The following is a 20,593-nucleotide window of genomic DNA, read 5'->3' as shown; positions in this document are numbered from 1 at the left end:
TGCTCCCTTTTGATTTTCACTCATTTGGTTAGCATTTCACTCTCTCATGCGCTTATTTTTCAGGTTTTTTTAATGTTAATTATTTATTTTCTTTTTTTTCCCCTTATGTTTCTAAGAATCAACACATGTGTTTCAATATATGGCGACTTCTAAGGTGAGAGCTCATTAAAATCCCTCACCGGCGGAGCATAAGAAATATACCATTAGATTTAATCAAATTATCTAGATTTGTTGAAGACAAAAAGAAAGAAACGTATTTTTACACACAACATTGCCTCTGTCTTTCCCAACCGCACATTCTTCAACTCGCCAAAAATAAATTTGCAGAAGATAGTTACTGAAAATGATAAAATAATGTTTGCAAACAAGTAACTTACCACATATGGGAATAGATGGAATCACAATGAAAGAGGAAAATGCAAACTCAACAGGTACTAGTAAGCTAAAAAAGACTAATAGCATGCGGTTTTGTGATTTAAGAACTAAAAAGCGAGTATAGGAACCAAAACATATTAACGTTACATTCTACTACACTCAAAGTAGTACACTCAACATCTCATTCCAAATATCAGGCACACCAGGGAGACACCAATGACTGCAATCAGAGGAATGGCCTATTCCTTGTTTTTGTTTCTCGTCTTGGTGTGTTGCCTTCCTATACACTGAAGGATGTCCATCTCTGCGTAAGACAGTCATCGTCGTAATATCTTGCAGGTATATTGGAAACCTCATTTTCTTCAGCACTCCTTGGAGCACAACCAAAGGTTCAGGAGCTTGTTGTTGAAGGCTGAGAAACGGTATAGGCTGTTTCTGATTGTAGCATTTCCAACCATTTTCTCTGCACAAGAAACCAAATCGCTATAGGCAGTGAGAGACCAAAAGAAAAACTATAGGCGAAAAACTATTAAGAAAGATTTAGAGGTCAATAGTTGGTTTGGCTATGAACATGATTTCTAATAGCATATTATAGTGTCGTTTGATCCATGTAGCCGACTTCACTTAGTAGGATATAAGACTTGGTTTTTGTTGTTTAGAAAAAGATAAACAAGCTTTAGGCATATAAAAATAGATAGTACCTGTTATGCCGAGGTGACATACTTCTGAAAATGACCTTGGTTTTTTGAGGGTCTAGATTTAGATCCACCCACCTTGCCCATGTACTGAGTCCTTTCTGATAAGCAACCATAGGATTCATGTTTTTTATCAGATTATTGCCCACCATGTAGTAATCCCACCTGTACTAGTCAAGAAAGAAGCATATAAATGTGAAACATTCATTCAAAATTTAAGATTAAGCTTCTTTGGATAGACGTATTTGACATTATCTGTCGGTATAAGCACTTGTGCGACTGTTTGAGAGGGTTTATGAAAATAGCTTATGAAAACTTATTTGACCTTGGTTCATTATCTGTTTTCACTTTCAGCTTATTTTCAAAAGTTTTCTATGATACTAATAAAAACAGTTTGATGAATAAACTTTCTTACGAGCTTGTTTTATCAGAGCGAGTCCACCAATTAGCTGAATCAAATACAAGGATATCAACTCCTCTCCAAGACTTTGCATTTTCTTCAATCAAATCCAAATGTAAAACTCTCTTGTTTTCTGGACTTTTCTTCAGTTCTACTAACAGTGGTGCCCAGAAAAACTCAATCGATGTCTCAAAATCCTTCATGAGAAAATTATGAGGTCAATAATTTTACATAGAAAGAAAAAATAATATGTCTGATGAATGTGTTTATTACCATAGCATGGAAGGCCATTGCAGGTCCATTATAAGTCACCCTTTTTCTACCAGTTGGTATTACACCTTGCACTAAACATACTAAAGATTCCCACTGATTTCTCATTATTGAATCACCTACCAACATTATTCTCTTCCTTCTCATTTTTCCAAGAAACCTTAGTGCATCAAATCTGTACAAGTGATGAACAAGTTAAGTTTATAAGAAGGAGTTTGTTCATATACCAAAGTATTGAAAGCCATTTACATAAATACAAACATGGTTCTTGATTTCGTAAATGACGGTCATTTTAGTCATGAAAATGGTCCTTGTGACTTTGCAATGATGCGGAGTCAATGTAGGATGTCACGTATGCAATTAACGTCTAGCTCATACTCTTTAACAAAAACACTTGAGGGGCCAAAAGGATTGATGTGTTAAAAATTTGCGGACGTAGTTGTCTATTCACGAAATTCAAGGACTAAAATGACCAACATTTACAATTTTTAGGATGAATTTGATCATTTATTCCATTTACGACCTCATTATGCACAACTTAACATATCTGTGGAAGTTTTACATGTAGGAGATGGGGTTAATTGAGATCAATGAAATGTTAAGGTGAAGTAACATTCCATATTCCACTCTCCTACTCAAAGTTGATAAAGAATAACATAGATAAAAATAAAAGGTGACAAGAGTGCCACAAATCACAGTAACAAATACATAATATATTACTCTCTGCTTGTGAAAAGTAAATACTCAAACCAATTAACTAAAAAGTCCAACTAAGTTTATAAAACTTTGTTTATCAAGTAAATGGATGCAAGGTATACTAACTATTGAAATTTCAATTCTCTGTGCCTAACCATGGTAATGATATTCAGTCTTAGACACCCATTTTTTTCCTACACCTAAGACACCTAGTTAATCACATTCAAAACTGTGATTAATTTTGTTAAGTAGATGATTGATTCAATTCACTGTCAAAATTGTTGTTTATTAAACTACAATTTCACAATTTTCAATAACCAATGTTTACCGTATAATAACCAAGACATTGGGCTCAAGTGGTTAAAGAGCTCCCCCTAGGGCGAATCCGAGTTCGATTCCTGGTGGGAACAATTCTTGGCCAGACTTTACTTACCTCGTGGCCGAACTCTAGATTACTGGGGCTCCTTACCCTAGGAACCAGAGGGTTAAATACCAACAAATAACAAATTAACCATATAATACTTAACTAAATTAACTACAACTTTGCATTGTTAAATTAATGCAGGGAAAATTGGTTTCCATGAATCATTTTGATATTCTAAATATAACAAGATAAATAAATATTGAATAAATGAGTGTATATAGAAGAAAATAAAAGGGTGGCAATATTGTGAACACACCTTGGGATGGAACAACCATTTGGCTTCCATTTCCACTTCTCATAATCAGAATCTGGCCTACCATTCTTTTGACAAGTAACTGCAGTACTGAGATAAGGACAGTTAGGATCATAAAGAGGGTAAGATTCATCATAAACCCATTTCCCAACTGAAAAGTCACATATCTTGCTAGAATCTCTATTCCTTTGAACCATGTTAAAACCATCAGGTTCAACTAGAAAGCCAACCTCATCTTCAGGGTTAAGAAGACACAATGTGCAGTGAAAGAAGCTGAACAACAAGATACAAGAAAGCAAATGAGTGATTAGTGTTGCCATTGAAGTGAAGTGTGTCAAATAAGGGAGAGAAGGGATTTGTAGAGTTGAAAGGGTTGGTGTTTGAAGTAAAGTGTTTCATTAAGGCATGAGTTACGGGGTGGTGGTGGACCAGTTGATATATGTTACTTGTATTTAATGCCATTGCTGACACTGTAGTAGTAATTCATATATATCATCTTTTTCTTTATGTTACCTTTTTTTCAGACACCTTTTACTCTCTTTCATGATTAAATTGATCCTTAAAATAGAATAAGTAGGTGTGTGTTTGGTTGGTATGATTGGTGCCAATATTGTTCATTTTAATTTGGTTTAACATTAACAGTATATAGTACTTTTTAGTGTAGATGACTTGTTTTTTCTTTCCTTCGGTATAAGATTATACACACAATACATTTTCTATAATCAATAGCTATTAAATTTAAGCTTTGCAAATATAGTATTTTTTAATTTTAATCCCTGTAAATTTAAAAATTGATGGTTTTACAACTTACAGGGACCGAATCCAATAAGGACAGGTGACTTCAGAGACACATAGCGCCACATGGTCCAATAAGGTGACTTCAGAGACTAAAAACAATTGTTTTTACAGGGACCGAATCCAAACAAATAAAATTATAGGGACTAAAACCAATACACGCTATAATTGCAGGGAGTAATATTATATTTAAACCTAAATTTAAGTCTCAGGGGCAAGTTTGGATAAATAGCTAATAGCACATGCGCTTATCATGATAATGCTTATGTATAAGCTTACATAAGCTATTTTTATGGCAAAAGATTTTGTTTTAAGAAATTTTTTATAGAAAAAGATAAAATATAGATAAATTAATTGTACTTATATATTTTACGAACTATTTTCATAAGCCATGTTAGGGAACTTATGACAATTTTCATAAGTTGATTTCATAAATTTTCTCAAACAGTCTTATAAAATTCAGAGCCTTAGAAACATATACAACTCTCGGTGGATCTCATGATCCAAGAATCTCAGAGATGAAGAAAAATTTATGATTCTAAATATATGAAATAAAGTAAATACAGATTGTATTTATACAAAGCAAGAAAAGAGTAAAGTAATGATCTAAAACCATAGCTGAATGCCAGCATGGCATAACAAACTAACAATCTCCTAATAGAATATGACACATATTAAAAGGGACTAGTGTTGACTCTGCTTTGACTTGTCTTCAATTTCTTCATCTATTACCCCCACAAGATAGAGAGTGGAAAATGTCCACCAACCCAAGCTTGGTAAGTAGGTCATGCAATAATTTTGGGTTAGAGGCCTTAGTAAATATATCAGCAACTTGGGAAGCAAAAAGGGAACAGGCATGAGGCACTTGAGCCCTTGTGAAATCCTAGTTGATTTGTTTCTTGGCCATGTCTAACATGAATGAGTGGTTCAAGTGGTGTATGGTGCAGAAGTCATTCTTTAGCTCCTTGTGAAAATCATAGTTGAAAATCCAAGGCATGAGGCATGTCAGCAACTTGGTAATTAGGTCATGCAATTATCAGTTCAAAATAGTACTGTTTCTAGAGCTATGCACCAAATATTTGCCACTCTTGTATTAGAAACTTTGAGGTATCAAGCTAGCTAGTTGTGCTAATGACAGCAAAATAGTACTGTCTTAGTTTCAAGAGACTGTCTAAATCAACAAATAATACTTGACCTATGAGCCTAAAGAGGCTGTAAAATGATAAAGAAATAAAGAGTACCGGACATACTACTGAAATTAGACGAGACCGAGGCAGACGACGAGGGCAACCAATATATGTCATCTGGGTTTGATTTCTTTATCCTTCTCTGTTACTGTTTTGTTAAGATGTTTGTTTAATTAATGGAGTTTGAAAGTGCTATATTGTTTAGACATTGACCCAGAGAAACCTAGATTTTATAATGGCCCCTTTACAACCTCACACCTCCGTCTCACGAATGTACCGAAGACTTTGAAACTATCCATCTTCATCTTGTCAATCCATTGTCATGCTTCCTTTCCTCCCAAGTAACAAAAACTTTCATTACGGATATGGATATGCACAGTAACCCAAAAGTGTATATTTACTTATAAAGTTATAAGCTGGTTGGTGTCAATACTAATTAGCAAACTTTCACCTGATGGAAACAACTTTATATTTAGTTGAGCATATTAATTAATTATGCAATATTGGAATATAAATGCACAGTATAAGATTGCTAACGCTAAAAGAAATGATGTTCGAACATCAAAATATTGATGTCAAATACGGTATGTCCTTTGCTTCTTGTGTGTGTTTTTAAAATGTGCTTAAAGTGTAAAAGATAAAAAGTAGAAGAGAGAAAAGATAAACTCATACAGTGTCAGAATTTCAATGATCAAACAACATAGTTGAAACACAAAATAGGTTCATGTCTTAAGTTTAACTTTAGTGCATGTTTGTTTCAAATTTTGGTAAGTGTAAACAGTTAAATACCACTTCCAATTTGCACTTTTAAAGGGATCAAAACACCAAGAATCTAAAACAAATTAACAAGCCTTAAACACTACAAAAGTAACAATGGTAGCTTAACTTGGTACACTATTTTGTATCCATCAATTGTGTTTTGATGATAGCTGCACTCACTTCCTCAATATATGGAAACAAGTGTCCAGCACCTGGCACTTCATGGTATTGAATCCATGGAAGTTTTTGAACAATATAGCGTTGCAGCGTAGCGGGGACAAGCCGATCATCAGCACCTTGCCATAGATGAACTTGGGTTGTATTATCTGGGAAAGGGTTGTCAAGATCAAGTGGATCAAAATCCCAACTTCCAAATCCAATCATCGCGTCACGGCATATAGATTCATGCTCACCTTGTTGTTTCACCTGTGACTGCATTAAAAATTTAAAGAATGATGCCATTAAATGGAGTTAAAGTTGATTATATTGTGGTCATTTTGCATATAACAATTAATGTAAAATGAGTGCAGTACCAATAAAGCACAGACACTTCTCAGGTTAGCCGTGTTGCGGTGTCAGACACCAACATGACACTGACACTTATGATTACACTAAATTAAATCATTTTCTCAAATATTATCAGTGTCCATGTCGTGTCTGGTATCTGTGTCCGTGCTTCATAGGTGCAGTATGTATGTATGTACCTTATGTTCATTTTTATCGAAGTTGGAAATAATGGATAAATCTTGGGGAGAGAAAATAGCAGGATTGCCTTGTACTACACTTGAAGTAGGAAACCAGTTTTGAGTAAACCACCAAAATGTAAGCCATGGAACATAATGAGCAACTCTAACTGCCCATTGGTCTTGTGTAGGTTGGTCATAATAGACCTTTGTGGACATGTTTGAAGGAAGCCCATGCCACCAATAGTTTATCACCGGAGTCAATAATGTTGCCCCTGCAAGTCTGTTATCATAAAATCCAGGGTCATTTTGTCTATGTTTTTATATCTACCTTGTTACATTGATGATCTCAAGTAAAATTTTTTATAGCACTATTATAAAATGGATAATGTTAACATGTGCCCTTAAGGCACATGTTAAGGAAGCAAAAATGGAAATTCTATATTGAGATATCTTAACATGTGCCCTTAGGGCACATGTTAACAAGACCCTTATAAAATTGGTCCCCTAAAATATTGGGTCCTATGGCACTCTTGGCCTAAGCTCAGGGCCGGCCCTCCCCTCCAATAATATCTTTTGTAGTTCTCAACTGAGTTACACTTACGGGACATAAGAAATGAATTTTAATTAGATTAATTTACTTTTAATACGATTTTGAATATTTAGGTTAAATTTTATGCATAGATATTCTAAAATTGACATAATTGCATTTCTAGTCTCTTATTTTAACTCAAATAATATTTTAATTCTTTCATTCTTGTAGTTTTTTATGAAGTGTCATTATCATTGATGTTGAATTACATTTTAGGATGGACTTAAAAGGCTAAAACTAATACTACTATTTTGCACCAAATGTTTGACTATAATAATTTAACATAATACCAAACCTATGGTATGGCATAGTACTATGGTCTACCATAATATCAACAGCAAAAAATGTGTGGTCTCTGATATAGCAGAAAATAAGGAGCATTAATGGTGTTACCTATGAGGAATGAATCTGAGGCAACCCCAAACAGCTTGTCCTCCCATAGAAAATCCCATGACATAAAACTTAGATCCTAATTCCAGCTTATCTGCAAGATCCTCAACATCAAGAGCTAAACTTTTCACACTTCTTTTAGGATCAGCATCACTTTCTCCATACCCTGGTCTATCAAATGACACTATATATACTCCCAATTCCTCAAGCAACCCCTGAAAATATTAAAATAATAAAAATCAACAAATGGAAGGAAAAATTAACCAAAACAAGGTGAATACTCTCTCCGGTACTATTATAAACAAAAATTCACTTTTTAAGTTCAATAGAGAACTGATGTATCTGGTCCAGATATATCAGTTTTTCAATGAATCTAAAAAGTAGTCCAGATGTATCTGGAGGGAGTATGCAACTTTAATTATTACCGATGGAACGTTTGTTGCAATCACTGTATCATGTCTGCATGAACCAAAGCCATGTATGAATATAATCTTGTGGTTGGCTAATTGTCTTGGAACACCATATTCTTTGTAGGCTAAGTGTCTTCCATCTCTGAGCTTTATTCTTGGTGCTGTTATAGGTGGACCACCTGGTAAACCACATGTTCTTGGTGGTGGTGGTATAATGGCTTGATATGATAAAGCCAAAATTCCAATCAAGAAAATTGAAGCAATTTTTGTCAACATTTTCTTGGTTGAAAAGTAGAGAGACTATAAAAAATTATGTCACTGCCAACACTCTCACCTGCTCAAGTGAACATAACATGCTAAATATAAGCAAAGCTAACAACTTAAACAATTATTAAAGATAATTATTTATAAATAAAAAAAAAAAGATAATTATTTATTAGCAGCGATGACTTCGTACCAAAATTAATTACTTCGTAAAAAAGTGATAATTTTTTTTGCATAGACCGGATATCTCTGTAAGTAATTACATAGACTAATCAATAGAGTCTCGTAGAATCCATAGGTGTCAAACTAATTATGTATTCAGATATTAAAAATTCAACTTTATTACCTAAAGTACGAGATATTCTTAGATGGTCACATGACCAAAAAAATTATATTTGGTCACACTCACAAAAAATATTACATTATTTAATAATTTGAAAAATAAATATTATTTAATTATTTTTTTAAGTATTTATTTCACTTTTGGTGACTATATGACCAAATGTAAAGAAAGTAAATTATTTGTTGACGTGATCATTTAAAAATATCTCCCTAAACTACACCTCGTCTCATTTAATTGCATTAAGCAATTGGACATTAAATGAAGGGCATCTTTTATATACCATTTCTTCCTCCCGTCCTTTTTATATGAAACAAAACTGAAAATTTTGTTGGTTATTTTTATACGAAATTTTGATCAATTTTCAAATGTATTAAATGTTTAATTTCACTTATTTTCTTATTTATTATGAAAGAGAATATTAAAAATAAGTAAGTTAGTAGAATTAAAAGTAATTAAATAACATTATATTGTCAACAAAAAAAAAAATTGGATCATATATCTAAATAAAAAGAAAATCCTAAAACATTGTAAACAAAAATAGAAATGTTCGAGGTAGGTGAGGGGGTAATCTTGACAAAAAATGATTTCTTTTTAGTAAATCATTTTTTTTAAAAAAAATACCTTTTTATTCTCGAAAAAAAAACAAAATTTAAAAACAAAAACAAATATTCCCTTTACCAATTTAAAATTTTTTTAAATTTTTTTTTCAAGAATAAAAAACTTTTTTTAAAAAAAATTAATAAAAAGAAACATTTTTTGGTCAAGATTACCCTCTCACTTCCCCTCCATCTACCTCGAACCAAACAAAGTATAAATTTAAAGCAATAAAAAGTTAGAATAAATTTAAATGTATATGAGTATTGAATAAAAATAACTATTTATAATGTGTTTCCTTAATCTTTGTAATTTTTTTGTTTTACTTCTTATAAAAGAGATCGGAAGTATTAAATTAAGTGGGATGAAAACAGTTGATTTTTCTTGTGTAACCCATTTGTCAATTTCACATATTAAAAAAATTTAATAAATATAGAGATAATTCCGCAAAAGAAAAAGGAGAGGTAATAACACTTTTTTTGTTTACAATGTTGACAATGAGGATCGAGTCTAGGACATCATGTATACTGTCGCGGTGATTTTCGGAGATCAAAGCTATTGATTAGACTTTGACTCGCAAAATAAGAAGTCACCACCGAACTTTAATTTATCCAAGGGAAAGGGAAAAGATCGAATAAAACCCACAAATAAACATGCAAAACTAAAGAAGCAATAAAGCAATAAACAATGCAATAAGAGATCAAGGTACGGGGGTTGATTATGCAAAGGGAAGGTATTAGCACCCTAAGCATCTATAGTACTCTATAGGAACCTCTTGCAATATATATGTTTTGGCTAAAATTGTTTGCTTGTAAATGATTGGGGAGATGAGGAAAGAAATATTTTTTTTATTAATTTTGATTTGGAAAGACTTGAAAGTCTCATGCCTACGTCCCAATGAAGGATCAAAACCTCGTAGTTCGGGGTAAAAATAATAAAGTGGTTTGTTTGATTGTTTTTAGGAGAAGAGACAAGTTGTCATCTTAAGTTAAAACTCCTTTAATCCACCACAAACATGATGACAATAGATTTTTGCTTCACAATAGGGAAGGGCTCCAACTTGGATATAAAATCAACAAGTATGCCACTAACTCTACTAGGTGGAAAAGAATCAATATCTTTTGATTAAATGTTATGGGGAATTTGAGTTTTCAACCATAGATGACTCATGTCTAAACTCTTTGAGAAAAGTTTTAAAGTCAAAAGCCAAATGGCAAAAAGGTTTGGGTGAGTTTTTGTATTTTTTATTCTTTTGAAAATATTTGAATATGCTTAAGTGTGTTAAAGCATTTATTGAAAAAAAGTTGAAAATCTCTTGACGAAAGTCAAGGTTTCTTAAAATAAGATTCTTTTTTTGAAGATTGGTTTTTTTTGAATGTTTAGGGTTTTATATTTTAAATGTCTAAAAATACAAAGATAGACAAATAAACATGTAAGCAAACAAGAATTACACAATGACAGAAACAATTCATTCCCTTGAATTTAGACAAAATTAAATTAAACTAACAAAAGAGATATTTTTTGTATTTTGTCATTTTTTATTCAAAAGAAAAGAAATTAAAATTGGTGTTTTTTGTGTTTTTAGTTATTATTAGCAAATCAATGGGTGCAAAAAGATAAATGGATTAGAGTTCATATTAACACATCAGCCCAAAAGAAAAGAGAATAGAATAAATAAAGGGTCTTGCTAACGAGTGTCCCCGGGGCACGTCCCCGGGCACTCTTTAAACATTCTATTTAAAGAAACTTTTTATTCAAAAAGTTAAACACTACAATTTTCAATAAGTTGACTTTACGCATTCTCATAAAAATTCTATAAAAAACTTATTATTTAAGGACTTAAAGAGTGCCCCGAAAACACTATTTAGCATTTGCCATAAATAAAACAACTTAAAAATGGGATTGAAACAGCACAGATAAAACGCATATGAAAAAAAAAATGAGAGAGATAGAGTGAACCGAGACTGCAGCGGCGAGGGAGATCGGCGGCGAGAGAGACGCCGGCGACTGGATGCGGTGGTCGTCTGAAAATAGCGACAGCAGCAGTGAGCGGGATTCACCGTGGTGTGTGGTGTTGGATGGGATTCGGTAGTGGCGGAGGTTCGGTGGAATAGCGGCGGCGGTTTCTTTTCCTTCCTCTGTTTCTTATCTCTATTCTGTTTGTTCGGTGGTGGTCCGGTGATGTGGTTGCTGAGGCTTGTCGAAATTGGTTGTGTTTGGAGATGGTGGAGGTTGAGTGAAAGATGGAAGATTAATGGTCGAATATGGTGATGAGGTTCAAAGGAGATTATCGGTGAAAATGGGATTTTGCTACTGATGTGTTTGTTTTGTTTTTGCCTCTCTGTTTTTGTTTTCAATTTCACTCCCCCCAATTTCCTGTGTTTCTCTTGTTCTTTTCTTCCATTTTTCTCCCCTTTTGTTCTGATTTGGTTTCTCATTTATAGATTTGTTGATGAAGGCTTATGTTCAATGGATAATTTTGAGTGTTGATTGAAGTGAGGTTTGGAAGAAAATTTGGTATTGCAAAGAAAGAATGAATTGATTTGTGCTTTATGTTAGAGTGTGAGTTTAGTGAAGAAAAAGTCATGAAAAGTTGAAGGAATGGTACTGTTGTTCTTTTCTGATTGCCTTTGCGTGTGGAATTTGGTTAGGGTTAGTGAAAAGTGATGGAACAAAACTGACCAAGCATGGGAGGAATGGAGAAAGCTGAAACAGGGGAGAGGAATGCGTGCTCGCTGCTGTTTTGCGTGTTCTCCCTTTTCTTTTTTTTATTATAATAATAATATTAATAAAAGGAAAAGGAAAAAAATAATGGTCATTAAAATAAAAATTTACCTAATTTGACATATTTTTGGATTTTTGTTAGGGATGCATGGAATCCAAAGATGAGAATATGAGGTGGGATCTTAGGTCAAAAATTGGGTATGACATATACCACTCAAATCTCTCATTACTAGATCAAACCTAGTAGTTTGAGGTAATAGTACTTTTACTAAATTATCATTAATATATACAAAATTATCATTAATATTTGATATTCCTATAGTATACACAAAAATAAAGATTTGAACGTCATACAAATAATATTAATCAGATAGTACAATAAAAATTAAGAATCATGCATTAGTGTCCTGAAAAGAAAATTTTGTATTGAAAATAACATTTTTTATAATATATAAATATTGACTACATAAATTCAATCTAATTTTCCTATATTGAATTTTCTTAACTAATACTTCAAAAATACTGATTAGCATTTTTCAAAAGTTAATGGTATATCAGTCTTCGAGAGAATGTGGGAAACTTGGCAAAGAAACAATACACATTGCATTCTAATATTTTCGAGAGTAATTTTTGAACTAGCGGTCAGACGAGCCCGTCTGTGTGGTTTTTCTATTGATTGGCATAAAAATAATTTTTCGTACAAATTATTTTTTTGTTGGGAATAGATAGTTTTTTTAAAATAACAATTATTTTAAGTCCGGACAAAAAAATTCACGTAACTTTATTTACTTTTTTTCTTTTTCAAGTGGCTTAGTGGATACTCATACATTTTAAGTTTGGAGTAGGGAATTTGGAATTCAAATCCCGGCCTATTTATATTGCGCTAATGTATGTATAAATTGATGTTAATTTTTTCATACATACCTTTATTTATATGCGCACACTCACCCATAGTAAGCAACAAGTTCATTTATATGTTTGTTGATCTCATTATCATGAATGAATTTGTGATGACAAACATTTATGAATTCGTCGAAAATCACATCAATGAAATACTTGATGTGTGGAGCAAAAAAAACGACAATCAAAATGAAGCGGATAAGAAGCAATAATAACAACGATAAAGAAGATAAAGGAGAGAAGAAAGAACACAATAAAGGAAAGACTCAATGATTTAGTATGTGTTTGGTTTGATGGTGATAATAATTGAGTTTGGTAGAATTGAGTTTGACAGAATTGATTTTAGCTAGTTAAAAGTGAATTTAGTTAAATTGAGTTATGATTGGATATGTCAATATAAAAGTGATTATTATCAATTGATGTGGTTTGGATATTTTAGTTTAAAATTGTTTTTGAAGGTATAATTACTATAATGGACATTGTTTAGTTCAAGTTATTATATAATATATCGGGTCTTTACATTTTTTTTATTACACAAATTGGGTGTTTATCCTTATATGAGTACATTAGCTTTCTTTTACAAAAAAAAAAAAAATAGTTTACTCTTTATTGTTAAAAAGAAAAAACAGCTTATTGACAAAAAAAACAAGAAGAAACTTTCCTCTTCTTGTAACAGTGAAACTGCATCGCACATGCCAACCAGCAAGAGATGAAATCAAATCTCCTCTATCCAATTACAAGCTATGATATTTTTACAATTTTCATGTACGACTTATTTCAGTGGAAACCCTCCACTCCTTGTTTTGTTCTATGTTTGACTTATTTCAATTGAACAACAACAATGGCAGACAAGGGTAAAAAGGGAAGATGGTTTTGGAAAACAAAACTTAAAATTTAGAATTGATTCAATGAAACGCAGAAGCTACTAATTGCTGCTTCTAGTAAACGTGAGTCTGGAATAGAAAATAACTTTTACTTTGAAAACCCAAACAACAAAATAACATGGTAAAATCACTTTTTATGCCATTAATGTGCGTTTGGTTGTTTCTGACGCTCAACCTAACATAGGCTTAGACTACCCAAGATGTATTCAATAACCATTTGCCCAACCCTAGGATTATATCTAGAGACAACCCCCTTGTTTCTCTCTAAAACTCTAGCCTTGTGTTGGCGGCAAATCTTAATTGAACTCCCTACATCTCTACTCTCTTATTTTTCTATACCAATAGCAACCTCTATTTATAGAAAAAATATATGCCTAAAAACTAGAACCAAATCTGCTTTAAAATAAAACAGAATCTAAATCAAGTATCTTACAAAAAGCTAATTTTTCCAAAAAAAAATTGGCAAACACACACGCGTTTCAGCCTTGTGGCCTAGAAACAAACTATTCTGGGCCACAAGGTTGAATAAAGTGGAGCGCATTTAAGTGACTAATATATGATTGTAATGCAGAGCTATAATGTAGATATGTGGGGACATAGATGATTGCATTTCAACAACTGAGGTTGTAGAGTTGAAGTTTAAATTTGATGATGAGAATGATTTGAGTAGTTTTCCCTTGCCTAGGCAAGTTGATTTCAGTAATGGGGGTCCTCAATTCCAGGTGTGTATAGCTCTTTCCTTTGTTTCCTTTTGTTAACAATAATATTTTGGTTGAGCTTAACTTAACCCTACAAAACCACCTTGTAAGCTAAGTTATGTCTCCCACTTATATAAAACACATTTTATGCTATATCTTAGCCACTATGAGACTCTTAATACACTTCCTTATCCCAGGACTGGACATTTGAAGTGTGATTCGAGCGACCCAATAGTGGGTGGTCCAATGTGTATAGACTCTGATACCATATTAGAATATGAGTTGAGGTAGCTCAGTCCAACAAAACCAAAACCTACCACGTATGAACTTATTTTCTTTCAATATTTTCATCCAATGTATGATTCTTAACTAATATTTTGTTCTTTATTAAATGACACAAAGTTTCTTACATTCTCCGATAGGAAATACCTTGGCCATAAATAATCAGCAAAGTTTAGGAATGCTAATATCATCTTACACTGGACTTTACTCCAAGTGCTTATATTATATCAATTCATCGCTGAGAAACCTTGGAAAAATAAATTATTCAATAATCACCTGTTAATTCAACTTTTTTTCATCTTCAACATTTTTTTATCACCAAAGTATTAGCAGGTGATTATTGAATAACTTATTTTTCCAAGGTTTCTCTGCGATGAATATATATAATACAAGCACTTGGAGTAAAGTCCAATGTAAGATGATATTAGCGTTCCTATACTTTGCTGATTATTTATGGCCAAGGTATTTCCTATTGGAGAATGTAAGAAACTTTGTGTCATTTAATAAAGGACAAATTATTAGTTAAGAATCCTACATTGGATGAAAATATTGATAGAAAATGAGTTTATACGTGGTAGGTCTAATTTTGTAGGATTGAGCTAACCTCAACTCATATTCTAATATGGTTTCGAAATCTATCCTAGACACATTGGACCACCCACTATTGGGTCACTCGAATAGCATTCCAAATGTCTAGTCCTGGGCATAAGGAAGTGTATTAAGAGTCTGGTAGTGGCTAAGATATAGCCTAAAAATGTGTTTTAAGTGATAGACATAACTCAGCTTACAAGGTGATTTTGTAGGGTTAAGTTAGGCTCAACCAAAATATTATTGTCAGCAAAAGGAAACAAAGGAAAGAACAATACAAACCTAGAATGGAGGACCCCCATTACTGAAATCATCTTGCCTAGGCAAGGGAAAACTACTCAAATCATTCTCATCATCAAATTTAAACGCCAACTCTACAGCCTTAGTTGTTGAAATACAATCATCTATGTCTCCACATATCTCCATTATAGCTCTGCATTACAATTATACGAGTCACTTAAATGTGCTCCACTTTATTCAACCAGTGTGTTGCTCTCTCTAACCTTGAACTACCATTCAAGACACCAGATCAAATTCAAGTCTCACATGAATATTGATCTTGACACCAACCTCCACTTGCTTCCAACAACCATTGCTAGACCCGCAAGCTTCCCGGTTTGAGTTTTCCTCTTGCATCCAACTACCCTTCGTAGTCCCACAAGATTTACCACCTCCACTTCAACCCTCGGAATGCCTTCCACCCTCTTGAAGATCTTGCCTCCAGCCACCATAGGAATTTTAGGTACCTCCATAACTTTACGCCACACCCTCTTCGGCCCCCGAAGTGTATCTCTTTGTGCTCCCGAAGAAACGCTTGCCTCCAACTATCCTTGGATTTTAGTACAACATTACAAGCTACACCATGCCCTCTTCATCCCTCATATTGTACCTTTTCGTCCTCCTTAAGAATCGCTTGCCTCCAACTATCCTTGGATTTTTAGGATAGCTCTACAAGCTTCACCACACCCTCTTCAATCCCCGGAATTCCTTTCGTAAATTAAGGAATACTTTCGGTTGAATTTCATAATAGACGCATGTTGGCATGGCAACCTCTGTACTATAGGTGGGAATAGGTCAGACCTACATGGCCTTAAGGCCTAGCCTACATAGGCTCAGGCCAGACCAACCTATTTCTTTAAATAGAGCAGGCCAAGATTTTTTTATAAGCCTATTTAATTAAATAGGCCCTGCTGAAGGCCATTAAAAAGGTCTTTTGGCCTACTAGACCGGCCTATTTAAGTTAATATAAATAATTTTTTATTACTACATTAGTTTTTCACATATATAAATGTATTATTATAAACTAGAATTGAAATATGATTAACATATATAGTCAAAGTCTTAAAATCATGTTAAATATCAAAAGGACATTGGTTTATTAGTTCATAAGTATCTTTAAAAATAAATATAATTAATTATATAAATATGTTCATGTGAAATAGACTTTTAAACAGGCTAACAGGCCAGATAGGCTTTCAAAAGGTCAGGCTTGGGCTTAAAAGATAAGCCTATGACAGGTCAGGCTCAGGCTTGGCAAAGCCTAGCACTGCCTAGCCTATTCCCACACAGAGTCTAAATTAACTCTCGGAGAATTGCTTGCCTCCAACCAACATTGGAATTTTAAGTGATTCCACAAGCTGTAACATCAATTAAGGATTAAGCAATATTTACATAATTGAGATAAGAAAGAAAAGAAAAAATCTTACCATCTTCATCTTCGAACTGCTCCTGCCGATTGTTTATCTTGTCGGTCTCCTCATTCTCTTTGAGAGACTCCTCATGAGAACACTTATTTTCTAACATTGTGATCAATTGCAATGATTTAATCAACAGTAACCATTAAAATTATATTGTAACAACATTACGTGCTCTCTTCTTTGTCCCGGTTCGACTACAACATTTCAGGGTAAATCTCGTTTTTCTCCATTATTATGCAATTTTAGTCACAAGATATTTTTCATGAATTTATGGGTACCGACATGAATGGATTTTAGGTTTGAAGTTTATTCATTTTTATTTATGGTTTGTATTCTCCAATTTTAGTTTTGATGGTCTAATTCAATGCAAATCCCTAATCTCTCATAGCAAATACTAGTAAAATCGAAACCCTAACAATAAAAAAAAACACATACCTTCTTTGAAATCAAACTCTTTCTCTTCTTTAGAGAACCGGTTAACAACATACAAAGAAAAACAAAACAAACAATTAAAACTCTATAAGGGAAAAAAAATTAAAACCAAAACTAAAATAGCGAACACTTTAAACAAACATATACCTTCCTTTCAATGGATCTATATTCATAGGAAAAGTCTGTCAAACCTAACACAAAAAATGAAACCGAATTACGGGAATCAAAAAAATGAGAGAAGGTTTCAAACAAGTGAAGAAAACGAATGTATGAAAACTTACACATCTTTGAGACAAACATTTTATTTTCTGGGTTTCAAAACAAAAGATCCCGATAGAGATGAGGTGGTCGATGGAGAGGGATAGCGGCGGCGGAAATTAGGGTTTCAATTCGTCATTCTCTCTTTCTCTCAATCTCGAAAGTTCATAATGAATGTGGTACTTATACTGATTGAGAATGTTATGGTTATATGTTGTGAATTGGGCTTCCATTTTGATCCAATCATTAAGCCCAATAATCCACTATATGAGAACGTGAATTGGTTATTTTATATGAGAACGTGAATTGGTTATTTTATCCCAATTTATTTCATCTAGTCAACCTGTGACCCGACCTGCTACCACCCAACAATTAATTTTTTTCTCGGTTTCAGCGGATTCGGGTCGGTAATTAGACATTGAATCAGTCGTTCTTTATTTTTTGTTCATATTACAAAAGTATTTATGAAAACATACAAAATCATAATAGAAAAAAATACTCATACAATGCAAAATGATATGAAAAAAATACTCATACAATACAAAAGTATTTATGAAAACATACAAAATCATAATAGAAAAAAATACTCATCTCATGCTAGAGGCAGATAACACACGAACTAAAATTAACAGTTTGACAAAGAAAATGAAATCATTCCATACCTTTGCCCTAATTTTTTTTTCGTATCATTTAATGGCGTTGCTTGTGTTATGAATAGTTAAAAAGGTTGAATGCTCCATCACCATAACAGGACACGACATGTCTATGACACACTTCCATTTTTCCATCTTTGCACCCTCTCTTTCTCTCACTTTACTTTTTTTTTTTTAAATCACTTTTCCCTTATGAAAGTGGAAGATAATATAAAAATCAAGATTGTGAAAACCATATCACGCGGTTCGACCGATTGGACTAGGAACCGGGCCTGCATCCGGGCAGATTTGACCCCAAAATTGTCCTGCTTAGGAACCAAAGTTGAAACCGGAAAACTGGCCATGAACCAGTTAAAAACCAGTGGGTTGGACAAACCTGCCGGCCGAACCGGTAAAATTTTACTTTAGTTTTTTAATTGAAAAAATTAATTAACAAAAAAACCACAAATTGAGTAGGACAAATCTCATGCAACCAAAAAGTCACATTAAATGATGACCAGTCAAGTGAGAGACTTCAAATGCAGTAAGAAACATGTTTACAAAGACTTATTTATAATCATTGGTAAGACAATAGGTATTAGATTTCTCCAATGTGAGACTTCATGTAGTAGTTCATATATAAATACACACTTATTTTTATTTACAAAAAGCACTTAACTTTATTTATTTTATTAATAATGAGATTAAAAAAGACACTTTGTCCCCATAGCATAGCTCAATTGATAGGGATATTGCATATTATTGCAAGGACTGAGGTTCGAACCCCGGTACTCCCACTTATTCAGCTCTAAAGCTGAAATTCTAGCCACTAGGCTACTTGACAACAAAAAAAAACACTTTATTTTATTTTACGGAACACGCTTAAATTTATATTTGTTGTAAATTACCAACAAATTTAAATAAATACTATGTGAATAAATATAAAGAAAAAAATGACCAACTATTCCAATAACTATTTTTTTAATTTAAATTATACAATTATAAAATTTTATATGGACTTCAATTTTTAATAGTGTAAAATTATGTATAATATCTAACTTTTAGTTTATTATTATTATTATTATTATTATTATTATATTATTATTATTATTATTTAAAATATAAAAAATATATATTTAATAAAAATAGTCTAACCTAGTTGAACCTCGATTCAACCAATTGAACCTTGAACCGATAAACACACAAGTTCAATGACTGATCATATTCTGATAAAAACCATTTCATTGGAAGTTACTTTATTTTTGACAGAAGTGTTGGAAGTTACTTAACTCCTAAGAAGCACGAACACCTCTATGATTAGGCATGTCGCGGTGTCCGACACGTGACGGTATCTGACACCCGTATGACACGCGTAAGACATGTGTCGGATAGCTCAGACCAGTGTCCCAAAAACTCAATTTTTCCTTTACTTTGACACTCCTTTAATCGGTGTATAACACCTGTAAGACACTCGTACGATACGTGTCGGGCAAGTGTCCAAAAAAAAATTGTTTTCTAAGTAGATATCAAACATATCTACAAGATTTTTTACTTTTCTTTCTAAAAGAAAAAGTATCGACAAATATTATCCAGAAAAAAATATTTTGAACCCATTAATAAAGTTCATTTTTAAAAACATCCTAAAAAATGGAAATGGAGATATTTCAAAACAACAATATTGATTAACGAGGGATTGAAGACATTAATTGGATTACAATATTTTTAAGTAGATGGATAAATCAAGGTAAAATATTATCATATCTTGTTTTAAAACTTTTTTTAAGAAATAACTTGTTCAACTTAGATTTACATGTATATATTTTGATTCGCAATTTATATATTTTATAAATATGCAGTGGTGTCGGTGTCCTATATTTTTCACATTAACAGTGTCACCGTGTTGTGTCGCGGTGTCCGTGCTTAACTCATGTTTTGTATTTGGTAACCGTAGGTAGGGTTAAAATTGGAATATAAAATAGGTTTGTCTTTATTTATTACTAGTGGTCAGAGCTGTTTGTGTAATCCAATTTTTTTATTATGCTAAGTTAGTGTAAAAGATTATATTCTAAATTTTTTATATATTTCTTTTTTATGAATTTTGTTGAAGAAATATGGAGAAGATGTGTAAACTAATTGAATGGAACAAATGAATAGAAATGGCTAGTGTGTAGTTGATTTTGGAAATTAAAGAAGGGTAGGTGGTTTTTTTTTTTTACAATTAGCTGGGGATCGAACTTATAACCTATAACGTACTACCCAAACCCCTCACCACTAGACCAAACCTAGTGGCTTAGAGTAGTTGGTTTTGGAAGTTATTAAAGAAGAGTTTGAATAAAAAAAAATTAAGGGTATTTTGGGATTTTTAAAA

General features: G+C 32.7%; 2 protein-coding genes across 2 annotated transcripts; both read right to left on the bottom strand.

Moving 5' to 3' along the window:
- Window positions 1-278: 278 nt before the first annotated feature.
- LOC123902995 (protein trichome birefringence-like 36) lies at window positions 279-3,556 on the bottom strand. The gene is made up of 5 exons (XM_045952844.1): window positions 3,117-3,556; window positions 1,744-1,915; window positions 1,486-1,667; window positions 1,077-1,235; window positions 279-838 (listed from the first exon to the last, which is right to left on the bottom strand). Exons 1-5 carry the CDS (start codon window positions 3,431-3,433, stop codon window positions 535-537), a joined length of 1,134 nt encoding a protein of 377 aa, XP_045808800.1. The 5' UTR covers window positions 3,434-3,556; the 3' UTR covers window positions 279-534.
- Window positions 3,557-5,752: 2,196 nt separating this feature from the next.
- On the bottom strand, window positions 5,753-11,900 carry LOC123924057. Its single transcript, XM_045976827.1, has 5 exons — window positions 11,090-11,900; window positions 7,945-8,263; window positions 7,523-7,734; window positions 6,559-6,820; window positions 5,753-6,286 (listed from the first exon to the last, which is right to left on the bottom strand). Exons 2-5 carry the CDS (start codon window positions 8,203-8,205, stop codon window positions 5,990-5,992), a joined length of 1,032 nt encoding a protein of 343 aa, XP_045832783.1. The 5' UTR covers window positions 8,206-8,263; window positions 11,090-11,900; the 3' UTR covers window positions 5,753-5,989.
- Window positions 11,901-20,593: the final 8,693 nt, after the last annotated feature.

This window comes from Trifolium pratense, linkage group LG1 (genome assembly GCF_020283565.1).
Source record: "Trifolium pratense cultivar HEN17-A07 linkage group LG1, ARS_RC_1.1, whole genome shotgun sequence".
NCBI classification, from domain to species: domain Eukaryota; kingdom Viridiplantae; phylum Streptophyta; class Magnoliopsida; order Fabales; family Fabaceae; genus Trifolium; species Trifolium pratense.
This window is presented reverse-complemented; position numbering and strand designations above follow the sequence as displayed.

Excerpts from the sequence above, each read along its gene's own strand:
- LOC123902995 (XM_045952844.1), bottom strand. The coding sequence starts at position 3,433 with ATGGCAACACTAATCACTCATTTGCTTTCTTGTATCTTGTTGTTCAGC. Across the intron at positions 1,916-3,116 it reads AATGGTTGTTCCATCCCAAG|ATTTGATGCACTAAGGTTTC; the intron begins GTGTGTTCACAA and ends TCACTTGTACAG. Across the intron at positions 839-1,076 it reads ATGTCACCTCGGCATAACAG|AGAAAATGGTTGGAAATGCT; the intron begins GTACTATCTATT and ends TTTCTTGTGCAG.
- LOC123924057 (XM_045976827.1), bottom strand. The coding sequence starts at position 8,205 with ATGTTGACAAAAATTGCTTCAATTTTCTTGATTGGAATTTTGGCTTTA. Across the intron at positions 7,735-7,944 it reads TTGCAACAAACGTTCCATCG|GGGTTGCTTGAGGAATTGGG; the intron begins GTAATAATTAAA and ends TAATATTTTCAG. Across the intron at positions 6,287-6,558 it reads TCGATAAAAATGAACATAAG|TCACAGGTGAAACAACAAGG; the intron begins GTACATACATAC and ends TTTTTAATGCAG.